General features: G+C 37.0%; 1 protein-coding gene across 8 annotated transcripts in view; it reads right to left on the reverse strand.

Moving 5' to 3' along the window:
* Window positions 1-391: 391 nt before the first annotated feature.
* Window positions 392-16725, reverse strand: part of LOC127874600 (cytoplasmic dynein 1 heavy chain 1-like) — a 103545-nt gene continuing 87211 nt past the window's right edge. For 4 of the 8 annotated variants that reach the window (XM_052418999.1, XM_052418998.1, XM_052418994.1 and 1 more), the window contains 19 exons: window positions 16349-16663; window positions 15297-15428; window positions 14713-14910; window positions 13966-14037; window positions 12478-12553; window positions 11883-12043; window positions 11438-11549; window positions 10000-10298; window positions 9459-9629; window positions 8922-9023; window positions 8051-8172; window positions 7392-7527; window positions 6499-6636; window positions 5587-5601; window positions 4558-4750; window positions 3737-3876; window positions 3044-3154; window positions 2416-2570; window positions 392-1616 (listed from right to left, as the gene is read on the reverse strand). In XM_052418999.1, coding sequence (XP_052274959.1) covers window positions 1442-1616; window positions 2416-2570; window positions 3044-3154; window positions 3737-3876; window positions 4558-4750; window positions 5587-5601; window positions 6499-6636; window positions 7392-7527; window positions 8051-8172; window positions 8922-9023; window positions 9459-9629; window positions 10000-10298; window positions 11438-11549; window positions 11883-12043; window positions 12478-12553; window positions 13966-14037; window positions 14713-14910; window positions 15297-15428; window positions 16349-16663 — 2823 coding nt within the window. In that variant the 3' untranslated portion in view covers window positions 392-1441. The remainder of the gene's footprint in view (window positions 1617-2415; window positions 2571-3043; window positions 3155-3736; window positions 3877-4557; window positions 4751-5586; window positions 5602-6498; window positions 6637-7391; window positions 7528-8050; window positions 8173-8921; window positions 9024-9458; window positions 9630-9999; window positions 10299-11437; window positions 11550-11882; window positions 12044-12477; window positions 12554-13965; window positions 14038-14712; window positions 14911-15296; window positions 15429-16348; window positions 16664-16725) is intronic. The other 4 variants (XM_052419000.1, XM_052418995.1, XM_052418997.1 and 1 more) reach the window with 2 other exon arrangements.

The raw sequence follows: 16725 nt of genomic DNA on the forward strand, positions 1-16725 counted from the left end.
AAGCTTGAAATCAGAATAATGGAAAATATAAAAGATCACATGTAGGTGTGTTACTTTCCAGATCTGCATCCAGACATTATAATATATAAAATACCAGTCTTTTGTTGGTTAAACGCTGCTGTGGTTCCATGGCATGTTTACAGACATGTTCAACCCTTAAAGTAGAATTTAGTTCATGCATAAAAAACTAACGCTTGCTCAATGCCAGGGCTGTTCGAGCTGTCGTTACATGGTTTACATAGGCTACAGACGCACATCTCACTCTGCATACCATGTCAATCGTTGAATACACATAAATTGTTTTAAAATATTACAATATATATGTTTGTATTGTCTAACTAGTGCATAAAAAAAGAACATATGGACATGTAATCAATTACAAAACACAAAGTAAGCAGCCAAAAAAGTTTATTCCAGAATAGCCTACCATACAAGGTGTGCATTTATATGTAGATGTTGCAATTAACATTAACAATTCCTTTGATGCCATTTAATTTACTAGTAAACATTATTCAATCAAAAGTTTGGTGAAAGGAATAATTTATAAAAGTTACCTATAAAATATCATGTTTCCATGTACATTCGCATTTATTTAAAATGCATTTATTTTCCAATATTTAAACCCAGAATTGTAAAGAACATAAAGATAAAAGATTGACAAAAGTTGATAAGAAAATATAACTGAAACAAAGATGTATAATTGACAGAGGGATATACATTTGTATATGGATGTACATATTAATTGAATAGGTTTCATTCTTAAACAATGCAATTAGTATAAATAAACATTTTTCAAAGAACAAAACTATGTTATTATTCTTTAAAGGGAGAATAAGTATTGTGGGAAATTTCTAAGGACAATTTAATTTTAAATACATGTATAATCCAGAGCATGATAAACTGACAAAACAATCAGTGGCAGTAAGTGAGAGGAAACAAAAAAATACTAAGCCAATTAAGTAATCACTTGCACAATCAAAAGCACATTACACAACAGAAGCACATTAAAATAAACTGACAGTTTTTTGTTCTTACCACTACCTTTTTCCACAATGTTTATATAATTAAGTTCATAAAGTTAGCAAAATAAAATCCCAAGTATATTTTGTAAAATGTAGTGTTATATCAATTAGCACTGCAATGAAAAGTTATAGCATGTTTTGTAATTGCTTGCAGAAGACACTGAAATCCAAAGTGTACATAGCTTTTTTTCTTCTTTTTAAAAAATGTTTAAAGTCAAGTTAATATCATACACTGAAATCCAAAGTGTATGCTGACTTTGTAACTGCTAGCAGAAAAGTTGGTACTAATAATTAACACTGCAATCCAAAGAGCAATATTGCTTGTTGTTAAAAGTTCACAAAAGTAAATATCAGCAAGTTAATAAACCAAATATAATCCATAACTTCAGAAATCTGTCTGCAGTAACCATGACAACGTTCTATCCCAGGTCAGAGGTCACGAATGCCACTCCCCTCTCATAGAAGCTGTGATCCTTGCCGGATCCCTGACCCTCTGTGGCAAAGTCCAGTGTGAACAGAAGCTGGGCCCGGGTGGCATTCAGGTACACTGGCAGAGTGACCTTGACATCCTTCCCACCCTCAATGCTGTCCAGCCTGGGTATGGGAATGGAAAACTATTAACTGCCAGAAGAAATTTGTCTTGATTTAAGCTCATGATTTGACAATGGCTGAAAACACTGTCAAGCTTGAACGCACTATGGTTACACAGCAAATCTCATTCAAATAGTTCCCAGTCTGACACTTTATGTTCTACAGATTTGATCTAATATCGCATGAGAGGTTATGCTCAGATAATCTTTAAATAACTAAACAAATTGTCTTTTTGGTTTTATTTTGTGTTCATTGATTAAAGATAACTGAAGGTAAACTGAATGTGACCTTGTACGTGATGTAGTCAAATTCCCTACATCAAAAAAAAATTAAGCCAATATTAAGATTCAATTTTAATGAGATTGGGTTAAATAAAAGAATGGTGTGCAAGTGCAACAAAGAAACAACAGTAGTTGCCATTAACTCTTGTCCACAAGGAGACTGCTACAATAATCTCACATTATTGACGCTTATTAAATCTGTCTCATGGGGATTTTTTAAATGCTGACGGTAAAGTCGAGAAACCCAACTAGCTCACAAATTGTAGATGCTTACAAGTGCTTATTTAAACATTTAGTTCAAACCTATTTCTTTTAGATCGATTGCCTCAAAAGCATTAGGCTTATTAAAACATACTTGAGTCCATTTCCTGGGTAGAACCAGTACTTTGTGTCTTTTAGGTAGATAAAAAGAGCACGCCCATATTGAAGATCTAATCCATGGCTGCCCGTTCGCTAGATGGACACCATATCCACCATGCAACCCTGACCTCTGTTGAAAATCTAACAGTACTAGAACGTACCTGACCCATCTGAGCAGGGTAAGAGGCAAGTCTGTGGAGATGGTGGAGGACAGTTGCAGCTTGTTCTGCTTGCACACAGCTCCCTGCAGCTTGAGGCCAGTCACACAGAAACTGCATGCATCCAGGGAACCAGACTTACCATCTGTCACATTCACCTGGAAGAACATTCAATGTTTTCTTGTTTATTCTCAGTTTGTTTGTCATTACCCTCGTATGCATAGGTCATTTAAAACCCACTCCATATTTTTTGAGAAACCTGCTTAAAGAGTCATTCTGTGTTGTTTGTCATTTCCTTTTTATAACATAGGTAATTTAATACACTCCATTTTTCTTTGGGAAACCAGTGTATCAGTAATAAGTTCAGATACTTGGGCCACTAACTGATGTAGGAATAAGAGTCAAGGAGAAAATGAACAAAAAGAGTCCACAGACATATCAGGGACGACACTTTTATACCACAGTTTTGGTATTTTTTATTTAAAGTTAGTCTCTACTTAGTGAAAATTCAGTTTAGGTGGAAAGTGTTCTTGATTAGCACGTGCAGAGTGCACGGGACATTCTGGGACAACACTTGATGAACATGCATTAAGCCCCGTTTTCTCATAATTAGACTCAAACATGCACTCACATCGAGGTGTAGTTCCTCAAGGGACCAGCTGTTAGCCTGGGCAACATACTGTCTTGTGGCTGTGATGTAGGCCTCAGCAATGAACAGGCCTCCCAGCCACACTTGCAGGTTCTGAAACAAGGGGCTTGCACTTAGAATTTAAAATGGCCAAAATCATCATTTCTGAAAATTGATGTATAGATAATATAAACTGCAGGTTCTTTATAAGAACCTAAAAAACTTTCTTCTACAAAAGATTAACATTATTTTTAGCAACAATGACGTTTGCATAGCATGTTCCTGATCAAGACACACATTTAAATTTTATGAATTGCAAACGATACTATATGCAATAATTTATATATTTTAATCAAGAGCTAATATTTTGGTCTTGCGATGCAAAACTTCTGCCCTAGGCATTATATTGCCCTTACCAGTAACCCTTTACCTTCCAGAAACGCATTTTAACAGATTTGTAGCTCTTAGAAAATTAAATTGAAACTAAAGTCCTTTCTTGCTAAATTGAAGTTTTAAAGGTTTCACTTCCAACTCTTAAGGTACTGATGAGCATCAAACAGCATAAAACCTGAACAGACTGCAAGTTATTCTCAGGCTGTTCTGGTTTTATGCTGGTTGCATAGAGGCATTATCACTTTACTATTGAGTAGGCAAGGCTTTCACGCAGTAATAGACAACAGTGTGTGTTAGTGTCACCTTGAGTTCCTTGGCCCCTCCCTGAGCCACCTGGACCACAGCCTGCAGCTGTTTGATCCTCTGACTGAAGTCTGTGATCCACTGAATCACCGTGATCCCAGACGGCACTGTGTACCTGCGCCACGACTCGGGGATCATACCTGGGGAATACACACATCGCCTTAGCTTTTGTTTTGTTCAATTGAACAAATCATGTGATATGTTTTAAATTTTTATCAAAGGACGTTCATGACTAAAAACTTTGACAATTGCAACTTGTAGTCACTTGTCCTGATGAAAGTTTTCACTTGATACACTATCTCACATTTTAAACATATTTTTTTCAAAGAAGATTTAATTAAATTTTGCTTTTGCACATAAACTTAATTTTTATCTAAGGAAAAATGTGTAATATGCAATAGAAAAGAAATAAATTACAAATCTATGGAATATGGTTAAGCAGAAAAGTACAATTGTCTCAATAAAAATCATTTACTAAAAAAGTCTACAAAGCGAATTCAGTTTTTAGCTCGGCTCTTTTCGGAGAAAACCAGAGGTATTCTCATAGCCAGCTTGTCGTCCGCCGTCCGCGTCATGCTAAAACCTTGACATTGTCTCTAAAATCAAAGTGCTTCTACCTACAACTTTGAAACTTCATATGTAGGTGCACCTTCATGAGTTCTACACACCACACCCATTTTTGGCGTCACTAGGTCAAATGTCAAGGTCACTGTGATCTCTAAAAAAAAAACAAAAAAACACGCAGCCGAGCATTGGCACCGGTTATGCAGTGCTCTTGTTCCCATTTTTTTCCTCAATGCAATCTCGCCCTATAAACATACCTTTAGCAAGGTCTGCCATCATGTTTCTATGGTGATTGGTAGGCTTCTTCTCTCCCACACACACCTGTAGCACATCGGCAAGGTCCCGCCTAACATCCCCTAGCAGCCGACCTCCCAGGTTAACCTCGCGCTCGAAGAATCGGAAAAGGGGGTCCTTGATGTTCTCAATGGTCCTCTTCATGGCTCCAACAGTCTGGCAATATCAAGTAAAATATGATACACTTGGCAACAACAATTACAGGTATATACTACTAAAGAAATATGCCATGTATGTTAATTGCATAAATGAGAAAAGATTATTTGTATTACTGCTACTGATAGTTGGGTTATTTTAATTTGAGAAGAATCTTACAATGCACTATGTATGTCAGAGAGCCCATTATTACAGAATCAAAAAGCATACACGATGACCAGCCACATGATGTCCATTAGATATCTACAAATATGCCAAAAATTAGCAAATATAACGAATGTTTTTAGCTTTTATTTATAATTTAAGCACATATTGAAGCTGTAAAGCAAAAAAGTCCCAAACAACAACTTAATGAGCCATAATTCTTTCACCAGTGAAGCTTACATGCTCCAAACTCCCTCACAAAATGAAAAACATTGCCTACTGGCCTTACAGTTGTTTTTAGAAGCGATCATTTCAATACATAAATACCCCATGCACATAATGAATGTAGAATTCCAAAGAAACAAATAACATTGAAAGCTGTAATGAATTAATAAAACCAGCTTTCACACATATTTGACTCAATTTATAAACATTCGTTAAAGAAATTTGTATAAATTAAAGCTTAAATAAAACCAGCTTCGATACATATTTGACTAAATCTATTAACATACACATATAAATGCATTTTTTTTAATTTACCTATAACATGTAATCAATAACCAAAATCAACTTGAATTGCATATGAATACAATGTAGTCAAATGTGAAATCAAAGAATGAAATAGGATTTGGCATTGGGAAACCTTGGTAAAATGGGGGGTGGGGAAAGATAGATACATGTATGATACGTACCACTTCTTCATATCCCTAGCAACAGGTTCACTCACAAGTATTAACTTTCATTTGTTTAGTCAAAATGTTAACAAGTATACAAACATTATGATACACATAGTGCAACTGTTAGTAACATAACAGAAAATCATACAAGACAATCACTATTATATACAGGTTACAGTAGATACAACATATGAAATGAAATATGTACAGGTTTATACAATTTACATGCAAAATAACAAGAACACAGAAAGTTACAAAGACATTCAGATATTTACACCATATAAAGTTTTTGAGATACACATAGAAAGTCAGCAAATTAGTCATTAGTAACATGCTGAGTCAAGAAACTAGAAGAGAACATACAACATTCTACTGACAAAGTCGAAAAGTCAAACTAGTAAATTATATACAACAGTGTTATGTGCAAACTAATATCCACACATTACACTACAAGACAGATACATAACACAGTCTCCACTTAAGTCAACGAGCCCTAAACAATGTCTGTATAAATGGAACAAGGTCCAGAAAAGAAAATACAGAACAATGACTATCATAGCCAGTGACAAAAATAGACTTAATTTCCAATTTGTAGATGAGTGGATAGTAAATTTTTGCTCTTTCAAAATGGTCTTAATGTATGTGCATAAAGAGACGTCCAGGATTAGCCTGTGCAGTCAGACACTAGGCTTTCATGGATTTTTGTGTCAAATGAAAATCTTTTTTTTTAATTTTAATCAAATTAAGGTCTAAAGTTTCATCCCTGACTGGCCTGTGCAGACTTCACAGGCTAATTAGGAAAAACCCTTTATGCACATGCATTAAACCCCGTTTTCCCAGAGCATTTCTCATTTAATTTTTTTATGACCTGGAATCCAATACTTGAATGGAGACTGTAGTGACATGTGTTCACAGCCTACTGCTCACCTTGGGTACGAGGTCCAGCCATGTCTTTACAGAGGTGTGCAGGGTTCTCATCCAGGCGGGTCGCCCGTCCACCACTCGTTTCTCGTCATCATCAGGACTCAGGGTCACCAGCTCATCATCATCCTCCAGCAACTCAACCTGTAGGCAAATATAAGAGCCTCAGGCTTAATGCATGTGTGTAAAGTGTAGTCCCAAATTAGCCTGTGCAGTCTGCAGAGGCTTATCAGGGATGACACTTCTCGCTTTTATGGTGTTTTATGAGTAAAGGAAATCTCTTCTAAGCAAAAAACCAATTTAGGTGTTAAGCGCGGACTGTATCAGCTAATCTGGGACGACGCTTTATTAAAGCCCTTGCATTGAAAGCCATTTTCCAAGTGCAAGGCTCATATTTATATTTAAATGTAGAATACAAGTCTAAGAAGTGCATAATTAAACTTTATTATTTTTTAAATTTTCCCACAGATAACAACAAGAAACCATCAGAGACGGGTGATGCTCCCCAAAGTTTTTTTGTCACAATTATATGGCACTATATATTCAGATAAAAGGAAACGTCTTGCAATTCAGTAGTTGGGGGGACAATAATTTTTTTATAGAAAATGTCAAAGGGCCATAACTATGTAAAAAATCATCTGACCAGAACCCGCTGATAATATGTACATCTCCTCTTGGTAGTGAATCTTCCCATAAAGTTTCATTGAATTTCATTAATTTCCGAATAAGTTGCTGAGAAATAGCCCGGACAAAAATTTTGCACGGACGGACACACGGACGGACAGACGAAGCGGCGACTATATGCTCCCCCAAAATAAATTTTGGGGGAGCATAAAAAATATCAATTGGTAATGTATAAACTACAGGCTATTTGGATTGCATCAAAGATGTATTTTTACCTTCATGAGTTTAGCACACATGTCTGAGCCGTGAGTGGTGAGCAGCACTTTCTCTGCATTGTTTGGCAGTCCTAGCCAGGACGGTGTCTGTCTGTCAGCCTCCAGGTGTTCTGAGAATGCTACAAACTCCTCACGCCTAGGGAAATACATGGACAAATAATATGAATGGTATAAACATGGTCTTGCAAAAATGGGTCTCATGCCAAATGCCTCCAGCGTAGCTCCAAACAAGCTTGCTTCTATGCTAATCTTGTAACCAGATACCTTGTGCACTAAAAAATTCAAGCAAACGTTTAATGGTCTCATTAACCCATAGAGAAGCTTCTGACTAGACAGTGTTGATGCATGGGCTGGTCTGGAGATAGACTGGATACCTATGGCTTAAAAACCATTTTTGCATGATGCGGGCTGTATGTTATTGACATTTGTTAATGTGTTTGTTGGACCACAACACATTTCCGATTAAATAACAGATCTCAAGTAAGCGATCAAATGTTTAATCAATGCCTGATTCAGATAATATTATGATCAATCATTCACTTTATTACGACAAATTGACAATCCGTCCAGACATTTTAAACCGCGTCAAAATGCAAGGACTTAACCAATATCAGTTCATACATATAAGACAACATCTACCACCATCCCCCATAGCTCACCTGATGCTGTCGGGCATGGATATCTTCTTGCCTAAGCCCTCCCCCAGGCTAGCCACCAGGGTGAAGTCTCCCTCAAAGCTCTTTGGTGAGAACAGCTTGTCAATGAACGAACTCAGTAGCCGCTGAAATAACGAAGGTTTTCATGTGATATGTGGTTATATTAAACAAAAACCTGCCTCAAGAATTTGAAGACCAGAATTTTAAATACGGTATTTTCTTGGGAATACAAAGCAACTTTCTTCCAGATAAATTTTCATATGTCTTATATTCTGCTGCGTCTCATTCCTAGATAAAGTCAAAAAGTCACAATTGCCTAGATTCACAATGCATGGGTATAAATCTCATGCCATTACATATTTTTTTATATTACACATGTGTAATACAACATTTTTAAGCGTTTTCATTGGCTTAGTTTTCATTTTTTGACCAATCACATTTTGTTATTTTGCTGAAATGACGTTGCAACGTCAAATGACGTCACGAAATGTAAACAACATTCGGGATTTATCATTATGTTTGCGTAAATTTAATTATTTATTATTTAATTTGCTCATTTAAAAGCATGTGATAAAAAAGATCTGGCACGTGTTGTCATATCATACCATATTTTATTAAACTCGTCCAGGAAATTCGTTAGTAAGCTCGCCAAAGGCTCGCTTACTAACAAAATTCCTAAACTCGTTTAATAAAATATGGTATGATATGACAACTTGTGCCAGATCCTATATATGTGCGTATGTTTGTGGATCTTAACAAAGCATGCCTCCTGCTTATATGGCTTAAGGGTTCATTATTATATTGACAACCTCTTTAGATTCTGCACTGCTTCATAGAATACCCCTCCAACAAACTGCTGTACATCGATGCATACCTGGTCAAAGTTGTTGTCAATCTTGCCACCATAGATGCACTGTGACAGCAGGGTCTTGATGGCATCCCAGGGCACTTTCTCAGGGGGCAGATTGGTTCGACCCTAGACAAAACATGGAACATGCAGTTACCAACAAATATCAAACTAGTACCTTAAGGCCCAAGATATACGCTGAAGGTATTAAAGCATTTTGACGCAAATGGCAGCAAGCCCATACATAGCATGGCCTTGTTATAACTCTGACAAACCTGTAAAGTACACATGGTTTTATATATAAGATCATGTTAACTGAGTCTCGCACAATGGACAGAACATACATGGCATTTGAATTCCCTTTTCATATAAAACCCCCCTGATCTTTGTGCATTGCCAACCAGCATCAAATTTGCTTTTCTCATAAATAACTACTTTGTTTATGAACATCATTATATTTCATTAACAGGTATTTACTTCTTAATAGTTTTTGTTATTGTTGTATTCCTGGTGTTAACTTTACATGGACTCAAAGCCAACTGCACACTAAACAACCAATCTCACCAATGCCACACTGTCTATCCAGGTATCAAGCATGTCACAGGCCACCTTGAGGTCGGACTCAGTGAACTCGTACTTCTTGGCCCAGCCCAGGGGCATGTATCGCATCCTCTCCTGCACAATTGCGTGGAACCAGGCCAGCAGGAAGTACAGCCGTGCACGCTCATTGGGCTCCTATATGGTAGACACACAATTGATACAAAAATGAAAACACTTCTTTACACAAGGTAAAATTGTCCCACAAAATCTTTAACGTGACATCGGCATAGGTGTTCTGGAAATCTTAATCAGTCTTTAAACTGTAATATACCAATTAAATAAATGCCATGCTTTATTGGATAGAAAATGATTTGATTTTTTTTCAACAAAAAGTTGTTTTCCCCTCTTTGTAAATCATTAAGTAAGCAATGCCAGTTTAAATGGGTAATTGTAGAATAGAGCACCAACCACAGCAAAATCTCAAAATATATACCCTAACTTTATACCGTTCAAAAGACTAACTTTGAACACCAAAGCAGCACCAAATTCCCTATTGTTCACTTACCCTACACATCCTGGTAGCAGGAATAGTGCTGAAGGTTCTCAGCAGGTTAGCAGAGACACCTGGTGGGGGCTCAAACGTGAACACGCGGCCTGCACGCAGCAGGTTGGTAGGCAGCTTGGGGTTGATCTCCATGGTGAGGAACAGCCGGAAGGCCGGGTGGGGCGTGAGGTTGTGCAGCTTCTTCTCAAGCTGGACCAGCCACTGGGGCGCCAGGTGCACGTTCTTCAGCATCACCCATCGGCCAGACTTGCTGGAGGAGTTGATCACCTTGTCTGCCTGCGTGAAGCCTTCGGCAGAACCTGTGGCGGGATAGCATAGCTTTATAAGGATTGAAGTGACAGACAGGCTGAGTAGCATTTCTACAGAACTTTAAAAAGAAAGAGGTGCCATGGATGGTTTTCTAAGGGTGATATGTTTGATTTTATCATTCAGCACTGACCAATTAACAATAATATTGATACAAAATGCATAGGAATTTAAGTTTCAATAATTGTGTTGAAATGGTTGAATAAGCATGCATCAGAATCAGTGTTTTTTTTTATTCAAAATCGGGTCCGGTAATCGGCCCCATTCCCAATTGAAAATAGTATATATTTTCCCCAAATGGGAGCTGAAAATCCCCAATAGGTTTCCCAAAAAAAAATTATTTTTTTTTAACTCAATATTTTATTCAACTCCCATCCATAAAAGTTCAACCTTAGTAAATATATAATACTGAAAACACTTACATTCTCAATTTTGAAGCAATTTTTAGCAAAACAACAACACCAATTTCTCAATTTAAGTCAAACGCCGCACATTTTCCCAATCCAAAGTCCCAGTCCCATTTCCCAAAACACTGAGAATGATAAGAACTTTTAATTGGGTTATAAACTATACCAATGGATTACAATTCTAACACATGAACTGAAAAATAATTTTGCAAATGAAATTTGAAAATAATTTTACTGAACAACACTCAAGAATGGTTTTTATGTTTGTATTTGATAGCTGAACAATAACTCATTCTTGTACATCAAAAAATCAGTTAACTCTAAAACTGTAGAATTTACAACAATAATTGTGGTAAATCATTGAAAAACATCAGTGACAAACCATATTTGTCAAACTATGAAAGCCTTGCTGCTTGATTAAAGATTTTAAGTTTTTTTTGTTTTTGTTTTTCAAAAAGCATGTGAACAGATTAATTATCTTGACTGGCAAAGGGCTACTTTGGCTTAGGTTGGCCAAGAAAGCCAAAATTCTTACGCTGTTATTACTTAAAATAAACAATAAACAAATACCATGCCAAACTTTATAACTATTTATCAGCCCAATAACTCTTAATTTGTTTGTAAAATGTTGGTCTCTGTAACTTGTGACTATTGAATCCACTGCTATTTGATTCACAATCATATCAACCTCATTCAGTATCTCATAGAGAAAAGTCCATACTGACCAATGGCAATGGATGTGAGCTGCTTGCCCAGCTCTGTAGCCAGATCATCCACTCTGCCGCTAGCATCATATCCCGGTACTGAGCACATCAATACTGGCGTATTGGCCTTGATCTGAAGACCAACATGTAGCAATACACTAAACTGTACGTTCAGGTTCAATACAGCAGCAACAATGCAATCTGGATAAGTCACTCAGAAATTCAAAGTCCATTACTGGCCACAAGGTCTGGTTTTCTTATAACACATACAGTAATTTACCAAATTTTCACCTGCTATGCGGGCCAGTATTCTAAGAAAATGTACAGGCCCTCATACATTTTTACTGGTGTTAATTCAGGTCCCAGACTTTTGCTGAGACTGCGCAATGACTTTAAAAACACATAAGCAGATATATAAAGTAATGTTTTAAATCATTTTCTTTTACATTGTCCTAAGTAACAGTACCTCATTCTCCACAATTTCTGCAAGATCCAGCTCTTTATCAGCAGCATGTGCAAAGGTAGATCCAAGCACTTTCTCCACAAAGATTTTCGCCATGGATGTGAGACGATCCGGTCTTAGTGCCTGTACCACCAGTAGTCCATTGACAGCCTTGCCGATGGGCGCTGCAGAAACAATAACCATGCACTATTTTTCATGTTCTCATTTAAAACCATACTAAAATAAATATTATACATGCCTAGCATAACCGCTTAATGAGTTATTTAACTAATTTGCTTTTATGTCGTGAAAGCTTTGTTCCTGTCATGTTACCCCATAACATTGTGATACACACACCTTTACTTCATAAAGAAAAGTTCTCAAATCTCCAGATGAACTATAGCTAATTAACTCTATTATTCAGATTTTTCTATTCTGGTCATCCATTCAACCAATTATGTTTACGCAATTAGAACACTATCAATATCATTACTCTTTCTGGAATGTAATTTGAGAAACATTCATTTTTTAATCAAAGAAGAGAAATAAATAACTATTCATTACTCCAAGCTAAGAATTGAGACTGAGGAAGTCATCAAACTATTTCCTAGGTACGTACTTAGTTCTTTCTCTTCAGTCCACAGCTGGGGTATGTCTGTTTCTGGGCTGGCACTCTCCAACCAGGCCTGCAGCTCCTGTATGAAAGAAAACACTCATTGATAATTGATCATACACTGAAGTTTGCTTGCTTATCCCTTTGGATTTTTCGACGTTTTGAACAGTAAGGGATTCACAAACCACTAACAGTTAACACACTTTACCCATCATTCAAGGATTGAGCAGGAGACTTTTATATAGAAGTGTAAAGCAGTTACATAGATTTTCCTAAATTATTTCTATCCGTTGTAGACAAGAACAAGCACTTACTTTCTGTATAGACTTATATCTTGAATTGTTAAGGAAATTGCCAATGAAATCATATTGGATATTGCTAGCTCTTTTTATTAGTATGCTATTAGATATTTTTTATAAATCCATTAACAATGTATGCTTTAAAATATTAATTAATACACATAGTAGTAAGTAAACAGAATCGAGACCAAATCATTTTCACCATGTATTTATTCATAATAGTTTTTGTTATGGACAGGCATCAATACAGAAAATCTGCATTATTGAGACATGTCTTCTTTTATATTGGCTTTGAGGCCAATCTTATCAGGACAATTTATTGTCAGTGCATTAAACAAGTATTCGAAAATTGAAACTCAACTTGTACAAGCATTGTACCTTCTTTAAAGAGGAGACAGCATTGCAATTGCACTAAACTGTATGAGTGAGTGTGTCAAAGACAACAAATCTCAATTCACACACAATTATTTGAACCCTGTGACCCCATGGCAACCCACTTGCACCACATCAACACATTGTCTTACAACACTCTGGTCTTACCTTCTTCTTGTTCTGATAGCAGAAACATTAATGTCGAATGATAGGAAACATTATCATACAAAACAATCAATACATTGCTATACTTGGAATTATTTGAGAATCATTAAATACTTGTATTTGATTAGCATGTCACTATTTATACCAGATATGTTGCTTATCCCTTTCACTAGACAATGACCATATTTATAAAAAGTAAAATATCAAAGAGGTAAAGGTAACTTAACCATTGTATTAATAATGCAGCACATTTTTATCTAATATTAATAGACTTTAAAGAAAAAAACAATCATAATCATAATAATATATCATGTTTTGATTTTCGAAAAAACATAAGAGTTGTCCAAATGATTACGAAGATTTTTAAGCTGATTTTAAACATTTCGGCAACGGAAATCAATTCTCATTTATAACAAAACCTTCTAGTTGGCTGGTGTTTTAAGTTTAGGTTCTTTGTAAGATTAAGATCTGTTATAGAAATGAGGCCAGGCACCATACAGTCTAAAATCATGAAGAGGATCCTTAAAAGTGATAATTTCTAAAATAATCATCAATATTTATAATCCTTCATATTTAATCCGACCATTAAGACCTGTTTTACTTAAAAATATTCATAAAGTTCTATACAGGCTTTCAAATGATGAACTTGTCTACATACCACATTTCCTTTCACTTCATCAATAATTTTCTTAAACTGCTTGGTCTGGGACAACCTCACCAGCGCTTCTTGCTATAATAGGAGACAAAACTACATGCAAATAAGCCTCAAAACAGCCATGTGGTCATGAAATACATGTTAAGCCAATACAAACACTGTAATCAAAGTTGAGGCAAACTTTTATGAAGTTCAAATTTCATGCTTGTTATTTTAACTCGCAGCATACATTAAGGTAAACGCAGTGCATTCAGCAAACCAGCAAGAAGCAGTGGCAAAAAGGGTTGCTTGAAATTGTTTGCTAAAATCTCTGCATGACAAATATTCTAACAAATGCAAACCAGCAGATTAACTTAAGACAAAGCTTTGCATGAAAGCACAATTTCAAAAATGAACAAATGAATAGTAAAAAAAGTTTAATAAAAACATTCAAGACATAAATCGTCCATCAAACACAAGCCTGTGGTGCCAAATAGGTAAACAAGTTCTAAGCAATATTCATATGAGCCTAGCTCTAAGAAAACTGGGCTTAATGCATGTGCCTAAAGTGTCTTCCCAGATAAACCTATGCAGTTTGCACAGGCTAATCAGAGAAGACACTTTTCGCCTAAACTGTATTTTTGCTACGTAGAGACTTCCTTTACACGAAAAATACAATAAAAGCAGAAAGTGTGATGACACTGTACCCACATGAATTAAGCCCCTTTTTCGCAGACTCAGCCTCATAAGGGCAATCATTACACTTCCCACCTGTGACTGAGTGAGGCCCTGTATTGGGGCAGGTAGACGGCCGGTGAGGAGGGTCTCCTGACTCCTCAAGAACTGATGGAACTCCTGGTCATATGTGGACTCGCTCTGCAGACCCTTCAGGTAGATACGTGCCAGCTGGATGGCAAACGTGATCCTGTCCTCGTGTAGCATGCCTCGACCCACATGGCTGTACGTGTCCTGGAACATGCAAATACGTGGAAGAATAAAGAAATGATTCAACCAAACTATAACATACGAGTGTTACAAGCCTTTCCCGTCATGGCTGTAGGTTTCCTAACAAAGTGTGTAGAAGAACATAAAACAATGATCTCAAGCAAACAATTAGCACAAATGTTATCAAGGCTTTTTTTCCCATCTTTGCGAAGCAGCCTTTGGGCTTAGGTTGTTAAAAAATGACTTGCAAACTTTTCAATATTGTGACAAAATGAGTCATAGACTTGTCAATATTGTGAACATTCGAGTCTCCAACTTCTCAAAATTGTGAAAAACGGCTGATCTCTTGGGAGCAAAAAAAGCCCTGGTTATAACATTACGTGAGGCTGGAACTGAGTAGTGCCCCCTACCTGGAAGAGTTCCTGTGTAATTATGGCCAGCCTGCTGCCGTACTCCTTCACACCTCCCAGCTTCTGACTCTTCAACACCGCATGGAAGATCTCCAGGAAGAACTGCAGGGAGTACTGGTACAAGAAGTGGACCTGTGCAAAACAATGGAACTAGTGAGCTTCGTTATGGGAAAACTTGGCTTAGTACATGTGCAAAAAGCGTCGTCTTAGATTAGCCTGTGCAGTTTGCAGATTGCACAGGCTAATCTGGGAAGAAACTCTATGCACATGTATTTCATCCCAGTTTTCATAAAACAATGGATCAGTTCATGACATAATGAGTATGCGTGTTTCAAATGATACAAAAGTCTCAATCAAGTATAATTATGCGCATAGTACATGAATGCCCCACCTTATTGGGTCTGATAAAATGCTTAAGACGGGGGAACAACAAAAGCACAAACAAGGGTAGCAGTTAATGCATCAGAACATTATGAACATAAGCAAATCAGGAAAACATAATTACTGATATAAACCTTAAAAAAATTTACATACTTATTAAGTAACTGGTCATAACATTTCTGAACAGACATCTGTATGTACAAAGTTGTAAACTTCAATGAATAACATCAATGAGATAATTTAACAAATCAAACTAGCCATCATCTAGATACAACATCTGACCAAGTTTGGTGAAGATTGGATGAAAACAACTTGAATTAGAGATCAGACACTTAATACGGACCGACTGACTGATAGACAGACAAGCTCACTCCTATATACCCCCCTAAACTTCGTTTGTGGGGGTATAAAAACCCAATCAGTCATTTCCCGCTAAAAAGCAAAGTGAAACTGGCTATGTGCAAACAGCATGCAATCAGAACAACCTCTGAGTAACTTGCAGTCTATTCAGATTTTATGCTGTTTGCTGCTCATCAGTGCCTAATAGTTTGAATGAAAGCTTTAAAACTTCTAGGAAGAAAGGCTTAATTTTTAAGTTATTTTCTTAGGGACAACAATCACCTCAAAATGCGCATTTGAGCAGTAAAGGTTACAAACAACCCGCCACATGCCTGTTTGAGAGCCTCCAGTGTGAAGTAGATACTGCTACAGGAGCTGGCGAGGGGCAGGTACTGCTGGGACGTGGTCTCCACCTCAGCCATCACCACATCAGTCTCCTCCATCTTGCGCGCCACGTCTGCCGCCTCCTTCTTCAACTTCTCCAGGTGCGAGATGATGCTGTCATCGTCAAGGATACGACCCTTGACCTCATTGAGGGCCTGCAGGAGGGACTTCTCCAGCTGACGCAGGCGTACCTGGAACTCTCCCTGCAGCTTGAGAAGGTCTGAACGCTTCTCGTCCACGTCCGGTCTCTCGGCCTTCAGCACCTGGGGAAGATTGTGTGTTCTTTGATCAATGTGTGTTTTTCTCAATATCTGAGTTATAAATT

The sequence above is a fragment of the Dreissena polymorpha genome, chromosome 3 (genome assembly GCF_020536995.1).
Source record: "Dreissena polymorpha isolate Duluth1 chromosome 3, UMN_Dpol_1.0, whole genome shotgun sequence".
In the NCBI taxonomy this organism is placed as follows: Eukaryota; Metazoa; Mollusca; class Bivalvia; order Myida; family Dreissenidae; genus Dreissena; species Dreissena polymorpha.